Here is a 27,991-nt window from a genome sequence, read left to right as displayed (position 1 = left end):
ATAGCTATATTGAGCTCAAAGCAATTATATACATAGGAAATAAACCACTTTTTGGTACAGCTAAATATAAGACTCAGGGGCCTGTATTCATGAAACAGCTCTCATGCTCAACCATGGATTTTATGCTAAAGCTTCTTGTTCTGTTTATAAATTGTTAAACACATTTTATTTTGTCAATGATTTTGAAACATTTTGAAGAGACTTAAAGTCAAATACTGTTTTCAATGTTTACATTTGACTTTTTGATCATTTGATAGGCGAGTTACAAAACAAATGTTTTTAACACAACATCCATGCTTGAGCATGAGTATGGTTCATGAATATGAGCCCTGCCTTTTTCATTCTTGATTCTGAAGTCATTTTAAGCTTTTGACATATTTGACTCCTGTGACCTTGCAAACTCCATCGAAGGAATCTACCAACCTAATATCATACCACCAGGCCTTTTGGTTCTTTAGATGAAGCTTTTTAAAGGAAAAGTGACGACAGCTCTTGCACCATATCATAAACACTCATTTGGCTCTTTAGGGTAAACAAAGGGAACAACAATTTGATATTTGAGAAAGATCTGTCTAGTACTTATTGGGAAACGCTGATAACAATCTGGAACTATCAAATCCAAGATGGCTGAATGTCAACCTTTTTTGCTTTTCTGATCAGCCTCAAAATGAAGCACGCACAACTTAGGACTTCTAAAATTCAACAGATCAAATTTGATAAAGATCAGTCAAGAATTCATATCGATAAAAAATCATAACTTATTATTCCTTCAGTATGTTGTTAATTTATAACTGTTCTATTACAGTGTGGAAGATGAACTAAAACAAGAAAGCTTGATGCATTTTAGAACCAATTTAATCAAGATAGTCATAATACTGATGTCTACATGGAACAACAAAAGAAAATTCACAACTTTATTATTTATTGATAAATTATTGAAAATCAAACACAGATAAGGATTTCATTATGATCATACAACAATAAATAACTATATGCAATTAATTACTATTCAGTTTGAATAAACACAAGCAGATCAAATTATATCAATTTCAATATTATTTGTTGAATAGATAGTAAACTAGACAATTACAAATACATGAACATTAACAGTAAGTTATCCAGAACATAACGTAACAATAAATATTAAAAAATCAACAAATTAATCTCCGTTTAGAACCAGCAACCCGACAAGAAATGAACTTATAAAGAAAGATTTGTATAAAGTCAATTTATCCTGCAATGGTAGAAGACTAAACCTTTAGTAGAATTTGTCTGACTACTTGTAACCGTCCTTTTTCAGATTCTCATCTCCTTCATATTTCCCCAAGCTTGCGCCTTGCTAGCACAAGAAGATTTGGGAACTCCTACTTGTGGTTATTGGCAAGCAGACCCCACAATTTCCAAGTGACAATTTTGTCGCCAACAGCAATTCTTCTCGAGTCTTTTCAATGAGAGCTTCTGAGGTGTTCCTCATTTCTGGCTTTGCCTCACTATTTCCTTTCCATTTCGCAGTCTATGGGTTTTCATAAAGAGCTCTGATTTCCTTATTTCCCAATTCCTCCAGTTCAGGAAGGAAAGTGGGCGCATTGACGTCACACTAAATGCTGTCAAGATTCCATCTTCAGGAACCTGTTGTATATAATCATTGAAATCAGATTCAGATTCAGTACTAGATTTCTTTATTGTCATGATAGTCTAATTAAAAACCTTAAAAGAAACAATATACTTGGACTAGAATAGTTCATAACTTGTGCAGAATTACTTAAGACTTGAGAGTTAATTAAACTCTGCCTGTACCTGAATTATATCCAATTAAAATCCAATCCTGTATAAAGATTTAACAAATCTTGAGTAAATATTGTTGATCAGAGAAAGCCACTGGATGTGATTTCATGTTCCCTTAATCTGGAATGCTGTAGGTCTTCGTTCAGTTTTTTCAGGAAGGGAGTCCTGCATGTCCTTCACACAGAGGTCTGTCTATACCTTCAGGGAAAAGGTACAATGTCACGAAGATCACCAAGTTCATATTGGTTAAATCATTCAATATGATACAGCATAGAGAAGGTACTGTAAGAAACTTAGTCTCATGTTTTAATTATAGTATTGCACTTCTTTAACTTGCATTTAATGGTTCATGTCTTACTGTATGGTTGTGAATACTGTTTTATAATGATGAGATCTGCATAGTTATACAACTTACCAACCCTTTCAAATTTGTATTACCTTCACAAGAGCCACATTTTCAGTCTGAATTTTTTTCTCTCCACCAAACTGTCACTGGGGCCATGCATGGCAACCTTTGGATCCTGGTAGGATCATCGTTCTTCAAATGGTTCTGGTGGGGTTGTCGTTCCTCGAGATCCTGGTGGGGAAGTCGTTCTTCGTGGTCCTGGTGGGGGTCATTGTTCTTAGTGGTCCTGGTGGGGGTTGTCGTTCATCGTGGTGCTGGTGGGGTCGTCGTTTTTCATGGTCCTTGTGGGGGTCGTCGTTCTTTTCGGTCCTGGTTGGGGTCGTCGTTGTTCTCGGTCCTGGTGGGGGTCGTCGTTTTTAATGGACTTTGTGAGGGTCGTCATTCTTGGGGGGGGGGGGGGTTCTGGATGATCCTAGATTAGCTTTTGGTACTGCAAAAAATATGTATTTATAACAAGTTTGTTTGCAATGATGTAATGTATATTATTTAGGTGAAGATTTGTCATAAAAATGAAGAAGATTATGATTTAAAGTATGTACATTGTAATACCAGATTCAAATTGATAAATAATTTAGATTCCAAAATTAGCTATTTTCAATAAATTACCTTGACCTTAAAAAAATTTAAAACCCCTATTGCACATCTATAATTCAGTGTATCACCATGTCAAATTTCAGGAAGATTAGGCTTTTGAATTCTGAGATAATGTCGGATAATGAAAGTGTGGAGAGAATTACAATTACTATAGGACACCTGCATCCCCTATTTGGGGCCCTAATCATGCGTAAATTTTGCTCAAATTAAAAGTTAGCTGGAATCTTTCTATAACGTCGTGAATACTAATTTTCATCAAAATTCAACAATATTCAAGCAACTTATCTTGCAAAAACTTCTATTTGGCAATTGATCAATCAGAGCACAGTTTGCTAATTAATTATGCACACATTTGTTTCCACCTAAATCGGCCACTCACTTCTGCCACCAGGGGAACCACAACCTCCATTTAAACAAGGATGCTCTACTCTTAGAGAAATAGAAAGTTTGCAGCAATATCGCAGCGCACAAATCAGTTTGCCAGAACACGTTGCTAGAAGTGCACAGAATATTGCCACATTCTGGTGATGTTCTTACGCACACATTTCATATCGCCAGAATGCCACCAGAATATCGCCAGAAGTACACCACAGATAAGGAATTCCCATGATCCTCTGTAACTTGTCTAAATATAGTTGACCCCCAAATTCAACAAGAGATCCCAGAGGGACCTTGGCGCCCACCATTGTACCATCTTCATTTGTTCTATGTTAGTTCAATCTTTCCTCTTTTGTTCTCTTATCTGTTTGACCGAGTCATGTATACAGTAAATGCACCTTGAGATAACTTTTGATCTAAACTTCATTCTGCTGTACATACAAGACAACCTTTTATATGAGTTTGTAGTTTCACATATTTTCTAGTACAGTACTTAATGTGAAAGAAATAGAAGTGATCATTGCAATATAAGAAAGGTCTGTTAAGTTCCTCCTGCAGCCATCTTGTTTTTATGATCACTCTTAAAATAAACAGGCACAACTAAGGACCAAGGGGAACCTACATATCAAATTCGACAAAGATCCCTCAAGTACTTAATACGAGGGCAGACCTCCAAGGGCAGATGTCTCTCTTATCTGGTCTGATGATAATTGCACGGCCTAAATACAAGGCTAGACCACCATGGGCAGATCGAGGTATCTCAGGTCTAATGTAAACAAAGCCTTAATATGAGGCCAGTTCTCCATGGGCGGAGGTCTCTCCCGTCTGATGTAAGCAAAGCCTAAATACAAGGCCAGTCCTCCATGGTCCGAGGTATCTCTGGTCTGTATGGTAGCTGTATCCTTGTGTCGCAAACCATAGCCTCCAGGTTACTATGGCAACACATCTTGCTAACCATCTGGTACATGAGATTGTGTGTCCGTCCATCACCTGATGTTTTGTATAACTCCCTCAAGTGCTTGGATACCCCAGTCCCTATGTCAGAGTTAACTTCCTTATTCATTTGTTTGTTCAGTCTTTCTCTTCTTATGACTTTCCCCTATATCAGCTAAAGAAGCTGACATCAAAAATGGGTGATTTTCCAAAGAGTCTTTGAACTGCTCTATTAAACAGTCTTGTTTTGGTAATTCATCATCTGTATCAATTGCAAGAGATGTTCTCTCCATTACATTTCAGGATACCTTCACTGAGGTTACCATTTGCTGGACTCTCTTCTTCATTCATCAAGACATCCAGCCCCAGCGAACCCTCATCCTCAGCCACCTCTAACTCTTTATCTAGTGTGTGTTGGCCTATCTATTTAACGTCAAAATCTGCTCTACTGAGTTCCCTCAATGGTTTTCCACCGACACCTGTCAACATCTCTGAAGGGTTTATGTTAGGCTTCCTCTCGTTTGGAATCTTATTGTATGTCCTAGTGGGGAGTACTGTTAAGCAGCCCCAGCGTCTGCGGTAAACATCACCTTGGTACCCTGGACATTACCCTTAACATATACGCCAGCACCTCTAAGTACCTGGCGTTCGATTTTGTTCGATCACTCTTGTTGCCTCTCTAGTTACTTCTCATGAGCCCTTTTCAGGTTGTCCATAGATTGGCCTTCAGTATTCTGGTGAGTTTCCTCACGGCCTGCTGAGTCAACCCTCTCTAGTTTAAAGATACCTGAAAAGTTTCCATAAGATACCCTTGGTGAATATGGTTTAGCTATTGGATCAAGTTGTGACTGGATCTGAATCCCCATCGTCCACTTCCATTGTCGCTGACAGGACAGTTCCTAGCAAGGTGGCCTTGACCTCCACATGCATAACACCTGGTGTCTCTCCGCTGATCACTGTCCTTTTCTGTCCTCTGTATCGGTTGTTGAATATCTCCTTTTGTCGAGTTGTCAGTTCACCTTGACCTTGCCTTGTTTGTGACATATCCTTTTGACATCTAGGTTGATGTTGTGTGTTATCAGTCTCTGTTTAAGATGCGTGTTGGACCTGTCTAGTCGGTTTCCTTCGACCATCCCTTCCTGTAGGATATTGAACTGTTTTCACGTAATGGACTACATGTGCTACTGCCTCGTCAATATTCTGAGGGTCTTTGTTAAGATCCACATGTATTCTGGCCTGGCCATCAAGTAACCCAATGAAATATCACCTTAATAGATCTTCATGCCTGGTTTTTGCTGATTGGTGCTTATTATTAATGTTATAGCGCTTTCACTTTATTTGGATATTCCGTCCCATAAAATTAAAACTGACTATCCAATCTGTCATCGAATGGTAACTGCTTCAAATTACAAACTTTTAATCAATTATTATTTTTAGCTGATTGCCCAGCAATAGTTATTAAGGTAATTGAGGTGAGGAACAGTGTAATTAAGGTGTGGAACAGTGTTTATGAGTTTGGGACAGTGTATACGAGATGTGGAACTGTGTTTACGAGGTGGGGACAGTGTTATCAAGATCACGAGAAGTGCAATTGAGGAAAGAGGTAATTGAGGTGAGGAACAGTGTAATTTAGGTGTGTAACAGTGTTTACGAGTTTGGGAGGACAGTGTATACGAGGTGTGGAACAGTGTTTACGAGTTTGGGAACAGTGTGTACGAGATGCGGAACAGTTTTTACGAGTTTGGGAACAGTGTATACGAGGTGTGGAACAGTGTCTACGAGTTTGGGACAGTGTATACGAGGTGTGGAACAGTTTTTACGAGTTTTGGAACAGTGTATACGAGGTGTGGAGCAGTGTTTACGAGTTTGGGAACAGTGTATACGAGGTGTGGAACTGTGTTTACGAGGTGGGGAACAGTGTATTTGTTTTTGCACTTTCAATAATGGGCTAAATTGTGAAAAGCACTAACTGATTTTATTTTTATTTTTGCATAATTTGTGGATTCGGTCATTCGTGAAAGTGTGAGTCATCTCAGTAATACCAGCAAATTATTCATAATATAAGTTCAGGTAGGCCTGCTCTCAAACAAAAAGAGCATGGTAAATATATAATTATTTATTATAATAGAAAGGATGGATGTATCCACATATTAATGCTTAATATAAAGAATGTTTGCAATGTCAATATGCTGTCAGGTATGGAAGGATGTATGTGTATCGGTGCGAGTGTATGTGTGTACAATTATGTGTGGCTCAAGTAATATATTTGCATTTCGAGTGTGTGTATGATGTATTTATGAATACATAATTTGTAGTTAAAGTTCACATATTTGTACACTGTTTATGTTTTTGTGTTTATGTATATAGGTTTAAATCTTTTTTTATTTCCCCAGACATTCCTTCTTAAGTTAATCCAAATTACACATGAAAAACAACATCATTTAAAGTACATGAATTCGGTTATCTTGTTTAAATTTAAGGACAATATGGCAATCCCAAATCAATAAAGCAGAATTTTTGGCATGAAAAAGAATTTATAAATATAAAAATACTTTCAATATTTGAATATATAAAGAAGAAATGGTTGATGTAATTTAATATATCAATTTAATCAAAATGAATATTATCGTTATTTTAATGAATGAAATATACGTATGAAAGAATGAATGACTTTGAGTTTGACTTACCAAAACAATGAACGGTGCAGATATAATCATAAACATTCCTCCCTGTGAGGATCTGTTCTCTGTGTTGCCTTATTACATTGGGTATTTTATGATCAATGTGTCATGTTCACTCGCAGTATATACACAATTCATTTGAAGTAATTTAAATACATGATATATCATTTAAGAACAAAAACCCTTAATGGACAAGAATAAGAAAAGCAAAGACCTGTTTAGTGTAAACAGAGAAGATAAACAATTAAGCTGTATTCCTCTTCTCTTCACCAATACAACAAGAGTACCGCGGGGCGGAACAAAATACGCCCGTCGAATGCCATATAGTGTTTCTAAGAGTGGTTAGCTGATATGCTATAAAAAATGTAGGAGAAAATCTTCAGATAAGAAATCAAATACTGAAATGAACAAAAGGCAATAAATTTTGCAAAAATCGTCTAATCAAAATTCTATTAAGGGAGACACAACTTCATATCATGAGTATAAAGTAAACCAAGTTTAAAAGAGATCCGTTGAAAAGTTTAGAAGGAGATTTCCGGACAAAAATCAAATACTGAAATGAACAAAGGGCAATAACTTTTGGAAAAATTGTCGAATCAAAATTCTTTTGAGGGAGACACAACCTCATATCATGATTATCATGTATACCAAGTTTGAAAGAGATCCGTTGAAAAATCTATCACAGAAAAAAGTTATATCGCATGTATTATAGACAAGTGATACACATTTCATCATCAAATTGGTTCTAGTTGTGTAGATTCATCTTTATGTGTGACCAAAAAGGCACAAGCCAGATACATGCATGGAAACATCATGCACTTTTTAAGTATTTAAATATATGAATTCATGGTAAAACATATTTATCTAATCAGAAATCTAACCTACCTGTCAGGCTGTCAAAATAATAGTAACTGTGAAAAAAATAATTGAGGCTAACTCAAGGAACTCCTCAGGTTCTATTCAAAGTAATTCCACATCATGATCCAGCAGTCCCAGCCTATTATTTGTTTGGTGCACAAATAGCAATACTATTTGGTTCTAGGATATATATATGCTATATACCTATTCGTTTAACAACATAATTCATGTAGCAAAACATTAAAAATGAGTATAATCCTCCATTCCATGTAAAGCACTATTAAGTATAGTTATATTCACCCTCTCATTGAAATAAAAAAAAATGCCTATACCATTTTCTGTTAATGATGTAACATGTATCACATTTATGGGCGGATTGGTCGAGTGATTAACACTCCGGCCTTCCAAGCAGGCGGCCAGGGTTCGATCCCCGAAGTCGCCGTACGCATGGAATATTAGAGAAAGTGTTTTTCTCCTGCCCACACAACTCCAACAACCCAGGTGGAGTATAAAATGGTCTGTTGTGGGTGTTGCGGTATCTGCTGTAGCATTCAAGTGAGGTGGCACTATAAATGATACCGTTGGAAGCACGGCCCCACTACAAACAGAACACAATACAGCTCCTGCGAATTCCTCAATATTGTATTGATTTATATATATATGCTAATTGTATTGACTGTATAAAATTGTATATCTATGTACTGTAAAGCGCTTTAGAGTGGCTTATGTTAGCTAGATAGGGCGCTATATCAAATGTTGTATATTATTATTATTATTATATCACTATATTTCACCTATTTAAATAGTGTTGCAATTGTGTCAGAATACCTGTCCATGTATATATATCATTATCTGTCTTACTGTCTATAGTGATATATGTATATATAAATGTATGTACAAAACATGTATAGGGTAAATGTAATGGACAATTATTGTAAAATGTATAAATATACATGTGTAATACCTCTATGTGGTAGTATATACATGTGTAATACCTCTCTGTGATAATATATACATGTGTTATACCTGTGTGTGTCACACTGTGATAGTATATATACATGTGTAAATTGACTGTAATACATGTCTGTTATAGTAAATACATGTGTAATACCTATCTGTGATAGTATAGACATGTGTAATTCATGTCTGTGATAGTATAGACATGTGTAATTTATGTTTGTGATAGTATATACATGTGTGCAATACCTGTCTGTGATAGTATATACATGTGTGCAATACCTGTCTGTGATAGTATAGACATGTGTAATTCATGTCTGTGATAGTATATATATGTGTGCAATACCTGTGTGTGATAGTACATGTATATACATGTGTTATACATGTACATTAAGTGTGCAGAATAAAAAAGGCCAAACAAAAGAATCAACTGTTATTATCGCAAAAATATTACCGAAAATACGTGAAAAGTCATCGTTGAGGACAGTCTCATTTGTTTGAAATGCAGGAAGACTGTAGCACAAAGTAAGGATCGCAATACACGTGTAAGATGTGCTATTCGTAAATTATATATATCATTTTGCCATTCATAGGTGCAGGAAAAACAAAATCAAGATGTTTATTTCATATTCTTAGACACAGGATTCCGATAGAGCTACATGTATAAAAAAAAATAACCGAGGACGCGTCATGCTACCTGGTACACGGTGGCACGCGCGCACTCGCGGACATAGTTTTGTGGAAATAGGCATAGGAACCCGCCATAGCTCTTTATGAAACTCGTCACGAACTCTACATTTTAGCTCGCCAGCCGCACTAAATATCTAAAAAAAAACAAATGACATTAATTGGAATAGAACCATATCCCGACAGCTCAGCATCAGTGAGTTTATCAGAGCTTTCGTGAAGTATAAGAGAATACTCAGCGCAGAGTTCCCCTGCAAACGAGACCAACTGGATAAATACGAGAATATAATCATAGAACTCCATAACATGTTTGGGGATAAATTCTATGAATACCATAGGATCTTTGCGGCTAGGAGCTGGGAAGCTTTGAGGGAGCACAACATTCGAGTGAACTGGGCGATCCGAGACAAGGAGCTGAACAATCGCATCATGGCAGGGACAAAAACAAACACATGTGATTACTGTGGATCAATCACACATACGTCTAGGTTTTGTAACGCCCAAGATTTAACAGGAAAACGACTGCAACATTCACAGCCACAAGGGTTTGGTTAACAGGGGCAGGAAGGAGAGGAGAAAAGGAAAGGGTACAAAACAGGAACAGATAAGTATGGGAGAACTAGGACAGCAAGCAAAGGAAAGGAACACTGCAATAACTTCAATGCTGGGAAGTGCCACAGAAACAGATGTCCGTTCCTCCACCAGTGCAGCACATGTGACAGTGACACACACCCGGCCTATATACCTGTGTCAAGTAAAACAACATGACCAAGGGAAATTCAGGGACATCAAGGACAGAAAACAGTGACTATCTCAAAAAGATATAGAATGGAAAGCAACAACCCCTGTGGATGTTTCGGCTTTAAGACAAGAATTAAGTAATCATCCAAACCAGACTTTTGTAGATTATTTATGTGTAGGGTTAGAGGAAGGTTTTGATACTATGATAGAGTTAGATTGGATTCTACCAAACAAGGTATGTAAAAACTTAAAAGTCAGCGCTGGTCGAACCATACATAGTGTCAGAATTGATAGAAAAATATCTGATAAGAAACGGTTAGTTATTGATTTATCAGCCCCTCATAAAGATAGTTCTAATCCCAGTGTTAATGAGTTAATTGACAAAGATCAGTGCTCACTTTCATATGTAAAGATAGAAGATGCAACTAAGTTGATTCAGACTATTGGACCTGGAGCGGTAACGTGTAAAACAGACATATCAGATGCTTTTAAGTTGCTACCAATCCATCCATCACAGTGGCACTTGTTTTGCATAAAATGGGAGGACTCATATTATTTTTACAAACGATTAGTTTTTGGATGTAGATCAAGTCCTAGGATTTTTGATAACTTATCCATAGCTGTGTGTTGGATAGCGATACATAATTACAATATTGGAAATATTCCCCATTTATTAGATGACTTCATTACTATAAATGAAACTTCAATAGACGGCTACCAGACAATGGAAACACGTAAAGGATTTTTTCAGAAGCTTCACATTCATATGGCCTTGCACAAAACCGAAGGACCGGCATGTGTCATTGAGTATTAAGGCATTACTTTAGATTCCTGTGCTATGGAAGCAAGACTACCACAAAACAAACTAGACAGAACCATCGAAATGATCAAATTTTATCAGAACCGGAAATCAGTCACCAAACAAGAATTATTACAACTTCTAGGACATTTCAATTTTGGATCGAAAATCATACCAGCAGGAAGAAGTTTTGTCTCCTATCTAATCGCTCTCTCTACGAAAGTGTCATCACTACGTCATTATTTGAAGGTGAATTAGGAGTACAGAGAGGATTTAAGTATGTGGCTCCATCTTTTAACAGATTGGAATGGGATAGCATTGTTCAGGGACACATGGCTGACACAAGCGGAGGATTTGGAGTTATTCACCGATGCTTCATCAACATTAGGATATGGAGGTTTTTATCAAGGAAAATGGTTTGCTGCGCCATGGCCAGATGTGCTAAAATTAGAACAGGAGCATTCAAGCAGAAGCAAAAGAAAGACAACCACAGGATCAGACAGTATCTCTATGGCTTATAGGGAGTTATATCCAATTGTCGTAGCCAGCATTCTCTGGGGAAATTTATGGGAAAGAAAACGCATACTTATGTGGTGTGACAATGCAGCAACAGTGGAAATTATAAATAAGGGCAGGTCTAAGGTAACAAACATTATGCCCTTAATGAGGAGGCTAACTGTGTGCTCTATTCATTATAATCTCACCATTTATGCAGAACATATCCCAGGCAAATGTAACTCTATCGCGGATGCCTTATCTCGATTCCAGATAGACAGATTCCGGGAACTAGCACCAGGAGCAGATCGGGTGCCCCACATGGTACCCAAGTTCAAGGAGGTCATCTGGAACTCGACACCATAGTACAGGGGCTCCTGGAGAGGTCTATTGCACCTAGAACCAAGATCGTTTATGAAACTGGTTTCAGAAAGTATGTACAATTCTTATTACTGCACGGCTTCATATCAATGGTTATGGAAGGAGTAGCACCACCAGTAACAGAGGATTTATTGGTGCTGTTTGTGGCCTATTGCGCATCAAAACTCAAGCTTTCTTTTCCTACAGTGAAATTATATTTGTGTGGGATTCGACACTCATGTCTGAGATATAGTGATAGACCACTTGTCAACATTAGTGCAATTAGTTCTCCACGTTTAAATGCTGTTTTAAATGGTTTAAAACGTCAGTCTTCCACGCAAGCTAACCCCCGATTACCGATCACAGGAACGATATTAGCTAACATTTGTAGAACCTTAAGGTTAGGTGTTTTTAGTAAATTCATAGATCTCATGATGGAAACTGCTTGTACAGTGGCATTCTTCGGTTTTCTTAGGTGTGGAGAATTCACGTGTAGATCAACATTTGAGCCAGGTGTTAATTTATCTGTGATAGATGTGTGTATCGAATCGGATTATTTCATATTAACTCTAAAGTCGTCTAAAACAGATCCATTTAAGAAAGGAGTGGCTGTATTTTTGTTTAAAAACTATACAGACACATGTCCATATACAGTAATGTGTAAATATTTAATGGAACGACAAAAACTTGGATGCCAAACAGAATCATTGTTTGTAACAGATTATAAAACACCACTAACCAGAAATGTGTTTATTGAGCATCTGAAACATGTTCTTAGACTGGCAGGTCTAAATCCAGATTTGTATAACGGTCACAGTCTACAATCAGGAGCAGCAACTTCAGCAGCAACAGGACAAGTAGAGGATCAGTCGATTAAACCTTTGGGACGCTGGTCGTCTGATACTTATTGTCGATATATCAAGACACCGAAATCAGTATTGAAGGAAGCACAAAAATCTATGTGTTTCACCTGAAGCTATCTAGATCACATATAAAGAACATTACAGACAACAGTTTAAAAATTGATAGTTGTGTTTGTTGACATATCGGGAATGGTTTTGTGTTGAATCATATATTGTTGTAATGTAAATTTGAAATATGTGTTATTAGCATAAACAACTCTGTAAAAAATTGTACATTTATCAGAATATTATGCAACATCTGAGAAGGAATTCAGTGGGACTATTTACATTCACTAACCTATATTTCTTGGGGGCACTCAGCTGGAAACATTATTAAGAACTTAATTAAGAATGGGGTCAAATAATGTATCACAGCTTCATTTGGGTTTTTACTTCATTGTGATGCATATTTTACATAACATTACGTAATACCCCCAAGATATAAATATATAATATACTCCTTTCATACGTTATACATGCTCATACACCGTCCCACCAAGCTGTCACACAGCCAGGCCGGCACCGTCCAACCAAGCTGTCACACAGCCAGGACAGCATGTTATGAAAGTGAGTTTTAGTCTTCCTAGTTACTTCCCTTCATACATGTTCATACGCTAAGGATCCGTCCCACCAAGCTGTGGAGCTAGCAGGACAGCATGTATGAAGGTGAATAAATTAGTCATATGAAGTAAACGTGTCACAAGCTATCTCGCGCGCAACGAGGCGTCATTGAGGACACGCGCCCCTCAAATGACTTGTAGGTGACACGTCGACTATATGACACAGCTGAGATAGCCCCTTAGCCCAAATATAGGTAGGATTATCTAGAAACATATACAGTCGAACCTCGTTATCTCGAACTCGTATAACTCGAAGACCCCGTTTAACTCGAAGTATATCATCGGTCCCGGCCAAAACTCTTCTTAATCTTAGTAATAAAAACTCTGATAATTCAAACTCTGAAAACTCGAAAACCTCGGATATCCCGAAGTGAAACTTAGGTCCCAACAACGAAAATCCTACATAAAAATATCTCCTACCTCGAAGTTTCTTAAGTTTCTATCATGTATTCTTTAATTATTTGATACATATTAGACGCAGTGCTACGGTAAACATCGTTCTAAATGAGCAGCTTACGCTCGGTCATAATTACTTCTATTTAACTTTATGGCATTAAAATGTGATTGACTGTAAAAATACTTTGTTCAAATAAAGAAACAAACTTCATCAATGCTGATTAACAACAATTAATACTCACTGCGAACCCATAAACAATTTGAATTGCACTTTATTTACACTAAAGCTGCCGACACATTCTAATAAGCTCTACAGTAAAAGTCACAACCTAGGACTGGTTCGCCGGTTTATGTTTTTACAGGAGCTTGTATGGCACTGATAACTCATTGAGAGATTATAGGAACAATACGATAATTATTGTTGAGTACGTCGTGTTGAGGAGATGTCAAGTGTCATTGGAGTCTATCAATGTGGATATGTTTCCTGATTAACTCATACCCATTTTTTGTCGAAATCAACTGAGCAATCCAACGTGTACGCTCCAGTACAGTGATTTGTGTAAAGACTTGCGCACTTTCATTTCCGCATTGATATTTCTATCAGCATAGCACGAGGTCGGAGACAGCGTGTGTGTTTATTGTAATATTAATTAATTAATTAATATGATTATGAATAAGTTGTTATTTTATATTTTATATAATTATCTTTTTGTCATTTATCCGACTGTTTAAATACGTTGATTGTCAGAGAAATCAATGACATATATAGCCTCATATTGTTACCAAGCTTTATGCCAAACATAGGAACTCGCTTAACTCGAATACTCGGATAACTCGAAGTTTCCCAACGATCCTTTGCTTTGAGTCTTTTGTGTATAAATGGTGGTGTATGTGTTAGGACGTTTGTGGTTGGTAGGGGGAGGGGGCAGATAAAACCAACAAAAAGGAGTTTGAGAGATTTTTATTAGTTTTATTATACTATGCATGCAACCATGTTCTTGTTTTTAATTGTTTATACGTATCACGATTTAAAGTAAACATATATGTATGTTATATGTGTATGTAAGTATGTACGTACGTTTGTATGTATACATGTATGTATGTATGTACGTTTGTGTGGGGGTGTATGTGTGTGAGGGCGTGTGTGACGGGTGTGTGATAAAACCAACAAAAAGGAGTTTGAGAGATTTTTATCAGTTTTATTGTTCTGTGTATACAGCGAAGTAAAAATCATATACATGCAACCATGTTCTTTTTTTAATTGTTTATACATATCATGATTTAAAATCATTAATGTCTTGCTTGATTGATGGCAAGATGTCTCCTCGGAGAACAAATCAGAGATAGAAAATACCCTTTGAATTTTGAACACATAGGTTTTCCTTTTCTGTACACTTGTATTTCTCCCTTCATATTATGTTGAACAGTAAATGTATAAGCCCCGCCTCCAGAGGTTATAGTTATTGACTGTCCGTACATGTCCTGAATGACAACCTTAGCATTTTTCCAAACCTCACGTTTTTCTTTTTGTATTTGGTCAATTGCTGCATGAAACAGTTTTCTTAACTCCTCTTGTTTTCTATCCCCAACTGTTCCTTCGTTTCCACACACCATGAGCTCCAGTCTGGCCATGTCTCGTTTGTTTATCTCTGGTACTGTGTACTGGTCATTGTAACCCTAAAACAGAAATACTTAACACGTTACATTTTAGTTCACACATTTTTTCTGTGTTCTAATACTTCTTTATCTATAAACCAGATCTAAAAACCTTGGAATGAATCACATACTTGCAACGTGTAAAGCATTGTTTTGAATCCTAGTGTTTCCTTCTCCGTGCAAACATAACAAAATAAGGATACCATTTTATTACGTACATATATGCAAAGTTCATGCTTTATATTGTTAAAAGAATTATTAAAAAAGACAAAATCATGTACAAGAGTAAATTCAACACGTCTGCCAGCTATCTGTCTGTCTGTTACTGAAACAGCCTTCCTTAACACTAATATAACTAGGAAAGCACGTACGTTGTTCATCAAACAGTACACTTATCAGCTTACCTCAATGGTATACTGGTCGATATCTGTTACTGTAGTCATGACAACTCCTGGAAAATATAACAAAAACAGTACAATACATATGCAAGACCACACACTTGTGTTTTTCTAACGAATCAGACAGCAATACAGTACAATACAAATTATTTCATTAAAGCGTCACATGTCAATTTTGCTTAAAATACATACATACAGGCATAGTCTAAAATGTACAAACAATATATGGTTGACACCCAGCCTACTGTGGCTTGCGAGATACTATAGATATTCGTTAATTACAACCTGATTTATCAATACTACAAAATTAGTTCAAAGACACTAAAAAAGGGTTTAGACTTGATATTAAACACACATTCTTCTACGATACATCTTATGAACTGTGTTGGCCAGGATATATTGTAAATTAGATTAGTTCATTAAGACAAGTTGCTGAACAGTGTTAAAAAGGTTAAAACCTGGTACAATCTGTTCTGCTGCTGAAATAAGATGTTATGGAGTATGTTATAATGGTGTGGACGTTTCTGTGACAGTGTTCTTTACGGTCGGGATTAATATACAGTGACGTTTCAAAATCGTTCACGTTACGTTATTTTCTCACTGGATTTTATGCAAATTTTTAGACATCCAAATTCTGAAAATTTTTTAACATTATCCAGTGTTTCCTCTGGCCATATTTATATTAATTTCTTTAGCTTTGTTATTGAGATATTACTTTACATCTAAGCATATAAGTTTGATGCCATTCCAATCGACGTAATATTAAATTTTGCTGTAAATATGTTTGAGGCAATAAACTCATCATGGTCAATTGGAATTCTTTGAAACGGATAATCATATATATTTAATTTTCAGAAGTAAATTAACATTGCATCCAATGGGGAAATGACGTAAAGTAGAATATGTATGACACGTCACTGTACATGTATATTGTAAAATACGAAATATACATGGATCACGCTTCCTCGTGCTACATCATCATCATCATCATCATCATCATCATCATCATTATCATCATCATCATTCATCATCATCATCATCATCATCATCATCTAATAGTTACAGCCTATTTCACCTTTCCTAATAATATTCACTCCACACACACAACTTCATAGACAATACTTCTTTCTTGACCCATCACTACTAAAAGTGGAGTGATCGGATTTATAGAAAAACTGAATTGTTCAACACACTGTTTGAATACTGATACAAGAGTTAGATAATATTGGAGTAGATGTATCTTCCGTGGTCAATACAAAATAATCCAATCTTTTGTTACAGTGGAGTTTCAACTAACCTATTGTTACCCAATTTCTAAACTAACCTACTATCATCAGACATCAAGATGCATACAAACGTTCTTATACCCTTGTATTTACATACCTTTTGAGTGAAAAACTCTCGGCTGTCTTGCACAATTTTCCCTTAAGTCCACCTTCGGCGACTTGAATCTAAAATAGCTGGATATGATATGCAGTGACACATTTACGGAAACCGAAGAGGATAATGGAAAAATATAAATCCAAAATAATAGTATCGACAGTTTTTTAGTTATTATATCGAAATTCATAATTCCCTTTTCGTAATTGATTTTTTTTTCTCGAATCTACACATTTCTATCTTGAAATTATGAGATGTTAGTGGTACTATTTTGAATTCCTTTATGTTGCCCATGTCAGGTTCCGTACAGCATGTTACGTCGGATTCAAAAATAGATTTGGAATTTCTGATACTAATGATAGATCCGTGTAACACATCCTCGTGATCATTCCAAGCGGTAAGATCGTGTTTTGATGTTTGGAAATTGCTTTTTCTTAATCTACAGGAAAACAAAGACATGTCTGTAGGTATTTCTTATCAATCTTTGTTTCAATTTTATATTTTTGAGCAAAGTGTTTCTGTGTTCACTGACAAAAGTACTTTTTCGATAATTGTTGATCATTAGGTCATTCCGTTTGATGAGTCAAGAATTACTTATCCTTGTCGATATAATTGACGTCTCAACTGCATGTCTTTGAAGAAGATAAATACTTGTCAAAGAAGATCAACTAACGAACCAAAGTGTAAAGTTTAATGAATTACACATTATAATGTAGGTGTAAGTATTTGATGAAAAGTTTTTAGAAAGAAAAAAAAATCTAATGAAGAGAAATTGCAAATTCATATTAAACAAAAAGTATATTTTTAATGAATATTTCGGAAGCTTGCATTTATAACCACTCCTCAAAAACGCTCGTAATATTGGATAATGAATCGATCGAACATATGTTTTGTTTTCACGTGTACATACCATATAATTCAATTGTCCGAAAGCTCGTTCTAAGTAAAATGTTATGATGACGCGAAGACGCCAACTTGTGTCTGACTCAAGACCTCATGATTGCAGCATTATCGATGAACCGAAAGAAGAGCCACGGCAAAAGTAGGCATTTCCAAATGTCTATTTATACAACTTGCCGAAAGTGTATTTATAGAAATTGCCCGAAGCTTGTGTATAGAAGTTTGATCCTTCATCAATATCTGTTTGGTAACAACAGAAAAGTGAAGGATAATTATTTTAATACCTATGCAATAACAGCGTGTCGATATCGCGATACAATTAGAGTATGCCATTGTGTAGCAGACGACATAAAATGCGTTCTATAAACAGTTACCTAGCTGCACACCGATAACCTGGTTTTCAACAGTAATATCTGTGTAAGATAAATTAGCATATGTTAAATATCTCTGACGACGTTACCACAATTGCTATGTTATACCTGCATGGTTGTCATTGACTGGTTATGAAAAAGTGAACGATGGAGTTCTTTCTGTTCAAAAATTATTATTTCGTCCTTGCTGGCTATTTAAACGGAATATTGTCCATTTTTTGTCGAGTTACTGTCACATTGTCCTATATTTTCCCTTTTGGCCTCTGTTGACTACCTGGTCGAGTGGGAGTAACCCGTCCGTAACTGAAACAAGGATTTTTCTTACTAGATTTATTCAGATTTGTTGTGATAATTCACTTGACCTCACGATTTCAAGATGGTTCGTTTTTACAATAATTAGCCTTTGTTTACAAGCTAACCGAGGGTATATGCAATTACAACAGCATATTTCATAGAAGTAACTCGTTTTTTTTTTTAAACTATTTTGTATTGTATTATTGTTTCATGATGATTGTTTATCTCTGTTATATGGTGTGATAAATGTTCATGTTTCTGTCTTGATGAAGTGGCTGATCGCCATACAAAGACAAACCTTGGTCTGTGGTGTCGTTATTACTTCTTTGCCTATATATCTATTTAAGTAAACGCATTTAATCAACAATTGTTTTTAGGTCACCTGAGACAAAGTCTCAATTGACCTATTGCGATCGCCAATTGTCCGGCGTCGTCCGTCGTCCGTCATGCGTCCGTAAACAATTTACATTTTCGACTTCTTCTCCAAAACCCCTGAACCAATTTCAATGAAATTTTGCAGAAACCTTACATGGCCAAAGGTCAACAAAAATAGTGGCTGGGCAAATGAAATATGTTTTTTTTTTAGATTATATCCATATATAACAATAGCTGTAACGATATGTATCGCTTAATCAGGAAATCCGAAAGAAAACATGTGTATTCCATATTAAAAAATAGAAACGAATGTTCCCACTGTGGTATTTGTTCTCAAATATTATTCAAAGATTATGTGAAAAAAATGTACTATAAAGCCCCAAGAAGTCAGTCCGCTTGATTCTCGGCGATTTGCTGGTTTGTTTTGTGGCTTGGTTTATACATCAATTCCGTATAAAAATTGCAATCTGTTCCATAAAAATACTCTCCTTATAGTGACACAAAAGAATTAGCAGGCCTAGGGGTCAGATGGTGGATCAAATGGACATTAGAGTTTGTTGAATTAAAGAGGTTACTCTCTCATATGCTTCGAATCACAAAAAAATAAGTCTGTTATGTATTATTAACATTATTTTCAGGATGAAGGCCAGGCGATCTCAGTTCTAGACGAGGTACGTATTTCACACGGAACTATTTTAAATATGTTCAAATATGAACTTGGAGAACTTCTCTTTTGATTAATGCAATGGTGTTACTTACATCGCTAAGGTCATCACGTGGTTTCAATTCAACATATTAATTTAATATAACTTCCTTTAATTTTATTAAGTTACGATCGTGATATTGTACGTTGTCATTAGTATAAAGTGATAAGTATTACCAGACCTCCCGAATATAACACAAATCTCATTACCTCGAATTAAGTTAACCTTAATATATGTCTACGGACTACGTTTTTCTTCTACATAAATGAAATGATTAGCTATGTTTACTAACTAATTATTCATTATAATGTATTGCAGGAGGAAAATGACTTCAGCGTATGCATAAAATTATTTTTTTAAATTTCATGCTCTGTTACTTATGATGAATTATATAATTCGAATCATATTCAACAAAAAATGACCGAAACATAAACATTGTCCTATACAGCCGTTGTACATACCGGTACCTTGATCAATGTAACCCGACATCCATCCCCCATCATTCAACAATAATAACATTGAAGTTCCCCAACATTCTGTTTATCTACTCGGGTTAGTTAATTTTTAATTTTTATAAGGACAGGAGGTTGACCCTTCCATCAGGTAGACCAGTATGCTTTCTAAAATGACTCAATACCCCTCGCTTAAGAAAACCATTGTACTTTCTAATGTGACTCGATACCCCTCGATCATGAATAAAGTCGTACTTTCTAAAGTGACTCGATACCCCTCGCTCAAGAAAACCATCGTATTTTCTAAAGTGACTCGATACCCCCCGCTCAAGAAAACCATCGAATTTTCTAAAGTGACTCGATACCCCTCGCTCAAGAAAACCATCGTACTTCTAAAGTGATTCGATACCCCTCGATCATGAATATAATCGTACTTTCTAATGTGACTCGATACCCCTCGATCATGAATATAATCGTACTTTCTAATGTGACTCGATACCCCTCGATCATGAATATAATCGTACTTTCTAAAGTGACTCCATACCCCTCGATCATATATATAATCGTACTTTTTAAAGAGACTCGGTATCCCTCGGTCAAAACTATCACTACCCTCCCTAAAGTCTACCAGAACCCATCGGTCATGAATAGACCATTATAATCTCTAAAGTGAATCCCCCCCCCCCTCCTCGTTCAGGATAACCATTACAATTTCTAAGGTAAGACGGTATGTATCGCTCATGCCAGTAATGTCGCTGTTTCAAAAGTTATCTGTTTCTTGAGTAATATATCGCCTATATTTGAATATTTTTTTTATTAAATGTGAATGCTTTTTTTGATCGATTAATAACCTGTTATATCTTATACAATGTATTAATTCGTACAGTACTAGTGAAATGATCGTTTTATTCAAGGTTCCAGTGGAATCGCATCCATGCAAAAAGATTACGGTCGATGTAATGAACAAGGTACTTAACAAATCAGAGTACATCGGAGATTGTGATCGTCATAGAAATCTCGTAGTCGGGGTCCGCCACCATATTGCCCAGGAACGAAAATGGGTATTGAAAAATTGTAAGCTCACCATTGCACTCGATAATCCAAACGGAGCCGTAAATGACCGTGTCAAATGTATCGTTGTCCGTGCTGGGAAATGCGACAACGAAATCCATTGTGCAAGAAAGCCAAATGGAACCATATGCGTGATGTATACAAAGACGTGCATGCGCTTGAAGGTTCTAAATGGAATAAAGGAGGGAATAAACATATTCAAAGGTGCTTTGACGATCGCCTTCGAACGGGTTTCACATGAAGCTATGGTGGGGTTCAGAAATCATCGTATGTTAGAACAAAACCGAGGCCGCCAAGGCGATAATGCGCAAAGCATCGAAGTTATGTACTGAATGCATTCCACTTCAGTCAGAAAAGTTGGACACTAATAAGCCCTCTACATAATCAAAACATTTTCAGTGAATTTATCATGATGAAAATATATCTATTTCAATGTCCAATTTGATTGGCTGATAAATAACTTTGGGTATGCAAAATGATAAGTTAGAATTTCAGGTTTATATATTTTTATTCACAAAGAAGTAAATGACTATAAATGTGGTCAAACTGGCTAACATTTACCAGATCGTATGGCCCTCCGTACCATAAAGGCAAGGCAGCATTGATCACAAATATTCTATATTAATAGCATATATATTGAAATATTGAATAATCTACCAAATATTTAATTTTGTAATATAATTTTTGGAGTTTTACTAAGATGATCCCAAAGCTCACATCAATTTAGCATTCAAATGGATTTGTTTCTGGAGCTCCGTATTAGCCCAATGATAAGGATATGTATATACAGTTGGCTGTCCGGAATTACGGAACTGTTTATGCATTTATGCTAATCACTGAGTGAAGAAATATGATACCATCAGCAATACAATGATTCCTCACGCATGTCTGTTTAGACAGGGACAGAGAAACAATACTTTAAAATACAATGGCTATTGTTTGACTTAACTGTATTTTAAATTTTTATTTTGTTTGTTTTGTTTTTTATAAAAAAAAAATCCGGGGTTGCATGAATCCGCAACAACCACAGTTACATGTAACAGAAAAGGATGTATTTTAATAGTTTTTTAAGCTTTTTTTAAATTTCATTTTTGTTTATCGTTATTACATTATGTAACAATCAACACATCAATCACACGAGTAACATATCTCATTACGTTGTTTATATATGATGAAATGCTCCTACTGATTGTCGGTATAATTTTGAGTGTATAATAAGGTAAGCTTATACGGTCTTATCCGCTGTCAATTCCCATTTTTATGCGATGTAAGCAGTTTTGGAGTAAAGGGACAGGTTATTGAATAGATTTTGCATTTATTTCTTTTTTCGATTTAAATGCTAGCTTTATGACAGGATCATTTCTCAGTGCAGAACAGTTATTTAAAATTCGGAAAATAATCACAAAAACACCAAACAAAATATACCTTTAGTTATTTTACTGCACTATGTGTGGCCTTTCGTGTATTTAAAGACGCCCGTACCACTGGTTAAAACACTATGCTAGGAAACTATTTTTCCCGACATGACGTGAGCTTTCATAAATAATTTCTGAAGAGAAAAATATACCTTGCGTCAGGGACTATTATATATAAAAAAAAAATCAAAAAAATCAAGGTGATTTACATACATATATTTTACCAACAATTTTAACAGTGTTCCTAGTGTAAAATAGGTCAGCGGGGCTAGACCAGGATTTCAGATTATTATACTCTTGCTGTAATAGACTGAGATAGCTGGCCAACGGAGTTTTTCTGGCCCAATTGTGCTACAGCTATAGCCAAAACGAAATTAAGGGGAGGTTACTCTATATACGAAAAACGGTGGTACAGGGATCCTTAAATCCCATCTTTAGTACTAAATATCAAAATTATGTGAGTACACAATGTAGAACTACAGCAAAGGGAAAAGGCGCCAATTAAATTCTTTATGAAGTTACTTAACAGCATTTGACTGTATTATTTATCTTGAACTCTATTTCATTTGTGATCTCAAAAATAAATGGTAGTCATAAATAGCCCTAACGAGTCCTATATTTTTTAAAGTAAATAATGTCGCCACTCAGCGGGTACTAATTTTTAAGAAAAGACGATTAGTTTTTGTGAGGTTAAAAGGTGGTTACATGAGTAGAATATGAGTGAATTAAATAAACGTCACAGACAGACGTTTATGAGTGTTTTGGATCTTAGCAAGCACCATCATCGTCAGATATATAAATGAGAATATGTGTTGAGGTAAATACAAGTTCATTAATAGCTGCCATGTACTGTCAGAGTTTGGTGTGATTACTGTGGATGTGTGAGCGATGTTAAAATTGAAATACAGACACAATATCTTCCAGTCTTTGTGATTATGCAATCTCATTCCAATCTGTATGTGTGACAAAACTTCGTGTTCGTGGAAAGAAGTATTTCTTGTGCCAACTTTCTTTAGTGTCTTATTTTCCACTTATTTTCTCAGGTACTTCATAACATTCAAGTCAGTACAAATTAACAGCATTCTCAATAACAATTTAGTTTATATTTACTTTCTGCCAAAAAGAAATTATCTAAGTAACATCAAAATATTTCATTAACCCATATAACATCCGATTCTTTTCTAATAAATGCATTTTCACTATTTCCTATTATTATGTTTCATCTCCTGCCTAACAGTAGTGTGTCTTCATATTTCTTGAGTTTTGTGTATATATGTTAAACATGTATATATTCATAATACTTTGATAAAAATAAAACGCACATTGTATAAGTATATCGTACATGTACTTGGTACAATGTAATGTATATATGTAAAAGTTTGTTTCGAACACAAACAGGAATTGAAAACTTTTTGCGAGCTTTGCGGAATGGGTAAAGATGTAACCCGTCCCCCTGCCTGCCTCCAGTATTAAAGTGCAATTGGGCGAAATGTCTCTTTGATTTTTGATAGCTGACTTTTCTGATTCGGTCCACTTAGTGACTTTTCAGCGGTATATAGTCGGGACACCAGTCATTTATACTCTCTGCTTGACAAAAGTAACAGACATTTTTTTCTCAATGTTCCTGTTCGTGTTTTAAACAAGCCTTTATTATTCATTCCAAACTGATGAATTGTATTCCAAATAATGCATTCATGTTTATCCTTAGAATAGATCTGCTTCACCTATTGTTTATAACATTTGATATCATAATCTTTTATTTTGTACCATTTTAATGTGTTGACCAATCAAAAGTAGGGGCGTAACAAACGGGTTTTCAATGTGTAAGCCCAATGATGAAATGTGCCTTTTTTTTTTAGATCTAGAAGATCTGTTGTGCCATCTGGTGGCTTTTTGAATACATTTTTGAGTGTTTTAATTTATTTTACAGACAACACTCTTGGCTGATTCATTCACTTTGACATTTATTGAAAAGCATCGCAAAAATTCAAATGTATTTCAAATGCGAAAGACAGCTCTCCCTTTTTCTCTCCGACAAAAATGTGTCGATTGTTGGAATTCCTCGAAAATATCCGTTGCGTCATATCTCTTTCCTGATGAATCTAAATTAACTAGATATTTAAAATGTCGGAGCCAATATGAACAGATTAATTTCAGATTTTTGCTGTTGTGTCCACCAAACCGTTTTTATATCATCAACATTTCTCAGAACATAAGATGACGGTAGCTCCTATATCGATATTTAGATATATGTATAGATCTACATATATATCCAGGAGCCCCACTGAAACATACTTTATAAGTTCATGACGGGCAAAAATGGATGTATCTTAACTACGTGTATTTATGATGTGAAATTCTTAATAGACCTATATAATGTCACAGATTAGCAAAAGCTAGGGGGTCTTACCCCTTCTCATCGATGTGGGTCGTGGGGGACTTCCCCCTTCTCATCGCTGTGGGTCGTGGGGGTCTCCCCCAGGAGAATTTTGTTTTCTAGAACGCATGAGACGCGTTCTCCCGTGTTCTAGCGTCAGTTTCAATGGCCATTTTAAAGCAAGAACACATGTCATTTTCCCCTATTATTTTACAAATATTTTGCTTTTTAATATTTTGTATCATATTGTCTTTGTCGCTTTTTTATTATTAAAATGATGTGTAAGCCCGGGCTTTTTTGCTTCATAGGTTGTTACGCGTCTGAAAAGTCATGTTTCTACACGTGAATCATTTACGTACTAACATTTATGTATGACTTGAAATGCTACTTGTGCATAAACAATTTTCGTGGTTTTTATTGAAATAAATACAACGATTTGTATTGATATTCTTGACTGCTGCTTGCTTTAATATCTCAACAGGGTATCCACGAAAATTTGTACCACGAAACTATCTAAATAACTTCAAACCACCAAAGAAATTACCCACGAACATTTAATGTTAAACGGTATCTTAGATTTCGTGTCAAATAGCAATTCCATTAAAATAATGTTGTGGTGTTTATATGATATTGTATGACAATAATGTATTAACTAATAAAACATGAACTTAAATAAAAGAAATATAAAGTATGACCACTATTTGTTTTTGTTGTTTATGCTACCATCAATACACATAGAGTATCATCGTCTGTATTTGACGCAAACACCACACTAACGTGATGAGAAACGGTATCTTCAATTCGTGTGTAAGGAGGATATGTTGTTTTAAATCATCGATATTTCCTTTTAGTTATCAGTTAAGTGTCACGGTACAAAGTAAATCAAACAAAACACGTATTATGTATTTTTAAAGCTTTATATTTTCTTAAAAGAGTGGTGCAGTGGGAATCCCCAATAGAACCAGTTTCACTGTTATGTTGCTTATGCGGTTCAATCTAACGGAAATTAAAAAAAAAGTATGGTTTTAAGATATTTAGTGTATTTGCTCTTTTATACAAATAGCATAGATATAAAAGGTTGTAGTGGTTCGACAAGTTTGAAATAATTTCACCAATTAACACAAAAATGTGTGAAATAAGTGAATACCGATTTGTCAAACAAAACGCAATTCTAACTTTCTACTAAAGCGAAATATAAACAAAGAAAACGGTAACATGAATACCTTTGAAAATAACAATTATGACAAGACCAGAGCACGTATATCATATATAGTATTCATGAAACCGTCAACATGCTCAAGCATGGCTTATGTGGTCAAGCCTTATTTCGTGTTCTTGTTGTTGATTAATAAACAAATCTTATTTTATCAATGATTTCGAAAACTTTTGAAGAGACTTAAAGCCAAATATTGTTTTCAAAGTTTACATTTGACTTGTTGATCGTTTGACATGGTCTAAGTGAGTTACAAGAAAGTTGGTTTGAGCACAAAATCCGTGCTTGATATATATGAGAACGATTTTATGAATACGGGCCCTGGTGTTCCACAAGGGTAAGCGTCTTCTGCTTCAGCGACGATTGCCGCTATGTAAATCTAAGTCGAATCCAAATAATGTCAAGACCTCATAGAGATAATAAAAAACATCGACCTCACAATAAGAAATAAGTTAATTTTCAATTTGGTCATGATGGCATCTGTAAAACTTGATAGTTTGATCAACACGCATCTTTCGGAGTCTTGTATGGTAAATGTTTCCGATATAAGACAACATCTACCGAGGAAATCATGCAATTCAAAGCAAGTTCTTGTGATGTAATAAAGGTTGAAGGAAGCGACTGAAGTGAAAGAGTCTTGATTTCTAGTTCAGGACGACATATACGATCGACGTGGCCAATAAAGTTCGGCTTATTTAACAGATAGCACATCGTCAATATATTTTAACGCGAAATTGACGGACTTGGTAACGTTTTTGATACAAGTCCTAATAGGATCAATCAATTCAGCTTCACAGAGAACAAAATTAGTCTACCAGAAGAACGGCAAATATTGTTTTCATTGGAATGTCTACAGTCTGCGTAGACATATTAAACAAACGATAATGCTAAAAAGACAGGTACCGTTTTCATGTGCAAAATAGTGTTCAGCTCATCCAGGTATAAACTAGAAGTTGAATGTTGTGATTAACGGTACACTGTAATCAAATTCGTTCAAACGAAATACCTTGGCCCACTTAAAAGGTAAGATTAGGGGGCCAAATGTGCTAAAACCTTTAAACGACTTCATCTGGCAAATCAAAAGGCCTTAGGTGATGAGGTTGGGTCAGTAGGTGCAGATGTACTAGTGTGAAGGACTATCAAGTTTGTACAAACGAATGACCTTGGTTGATCATTTTCAAGGTCACGAGTCAAATTTGTTAAAAGTTTTAAACGGCTTCTTTTAAAAAAACGAAGAAACCCAGGGTGATGATATTTAGCCATTAGCATGCAGAGGTGAAAACGCTATCAAGTTTATTTAAAAGGGGGAAAGGCTGCCAAGCGTGTTCAAATAAATAACCTTTGCCCACTTTCAATGTCACTAGATCAACTTTTTAAAACGTGTATCTACGGCTACGGAAGCATGCTGTGATGTAGGGCTATCAAGTTTCATTTAAATGAAAATGTTGACCCACTTTCAAGGTGACGGGGTCATATAAGTAAAAGGTTTAGATAATTTCTGTTGTATAACCAAAATACATAGGATGAGGTTTTGGCAAGCAGCATGCTATAGGATAAAGGGCTATCAAATGTGTTCAAACAAATGACCTTAACAGACTTTCAAGTTCAACGGTGTCAATATTGTTTATATACTTTAACAACTTCTTCTAAATGAATCAGAGTAGCATTGTGTAATGAAGGGCTATCAATAGATTTCGTGTAAATGAATGTCATTGATCCACTTTGTCCGCCTTCAAATCCGCAACCGGAGCCCCAGTAAAATACCAAATCAAATAAAAATACTCTCTCCCCCC

The 27,991-nt window shown here is 35.7% G+C and overlaps 2 protein-coding genes across 3 annotated transcripts; one reads left to right on the top strand and one right to left on the bottom strand.

Moving 5' to 3' along the window:
- Positions 1-14,746: 14,746 nt before the first annotated feature.
- Positions 14,747-18,058, bottom strand: LOC110462810. Of its 2 annotated transcripts, XR_002464318.1 has the most exons (4): positions 17,937-18,058; positions 17,030-17,106; positions 15,653-15,699; positions 14,749-15,269 (listed from the first exon to the last, which is right to left on the bottom strand). XR_002464318.1 is itself a non-coding variant. In XM_021517002.1 (3 exons), exons 1-3 carry the CDS (start codon positions 17,214-17,216, stop codon positions 14,883-14,885), a joined length of 621 nt encoding a protein of 206 aa, XP_021372677.1. In that variant the 5' UTR covers positions 17,217-17,242; the 3' UTR covers positions 14,747-14,882. The 2 variants fall into 2 exon arrangements, 1 of the variants encoding a protein (XP_021372677.1); XM_021517002.1 differs by lacking the exon at positions 17,937-18,058 and having other exon boundaries at positions 14,747-15,269; positions 17,030-17,242.
- Positions 17,391-22,078, top strand: LOC110462812. Its single transcript, XM_021517003.1, has 3 exons — positions 17,391-17,489; positions 19,605-19,637; positions 21,037-22,078. The coding sequence occupies exons 1-3, from the start codon at positions 17,484-17,486 to the stop codon at positions 21,523-21,525; spliced, it is 528 nt and encodes a 175-aa protein (XP_021372678.1). The 5' UTR covers positions 17,391-17,483; the 3' UTR covers positions 21,526-22,078.
- Positions 22,079-27,991: the final 5,913 nt, after the last annotated feature.

Source organism: Mizuhopecten yessoensis, unplaced genomic scaffold, assembly GCF_002113885.1.
Source record: "Mizuhopecten yessoensis strain PY_sf001 unplaced genomic scaffold, ASM211388v2 scaffold10831, whole genome shotgun sequence".
Taxonomy (NCBI): domain Eukaryota; kingdom Metazoa; phylum Mollusca; class Bivalvia; order Pectinida; family Pectinidae; genus Mizuhopecten; species Mizuhopecten yessoensis.
Note: the sequence above shows the minus strand (reverse complement) of the source record. Positions and strands in the feature narration are given on the sequence as shown.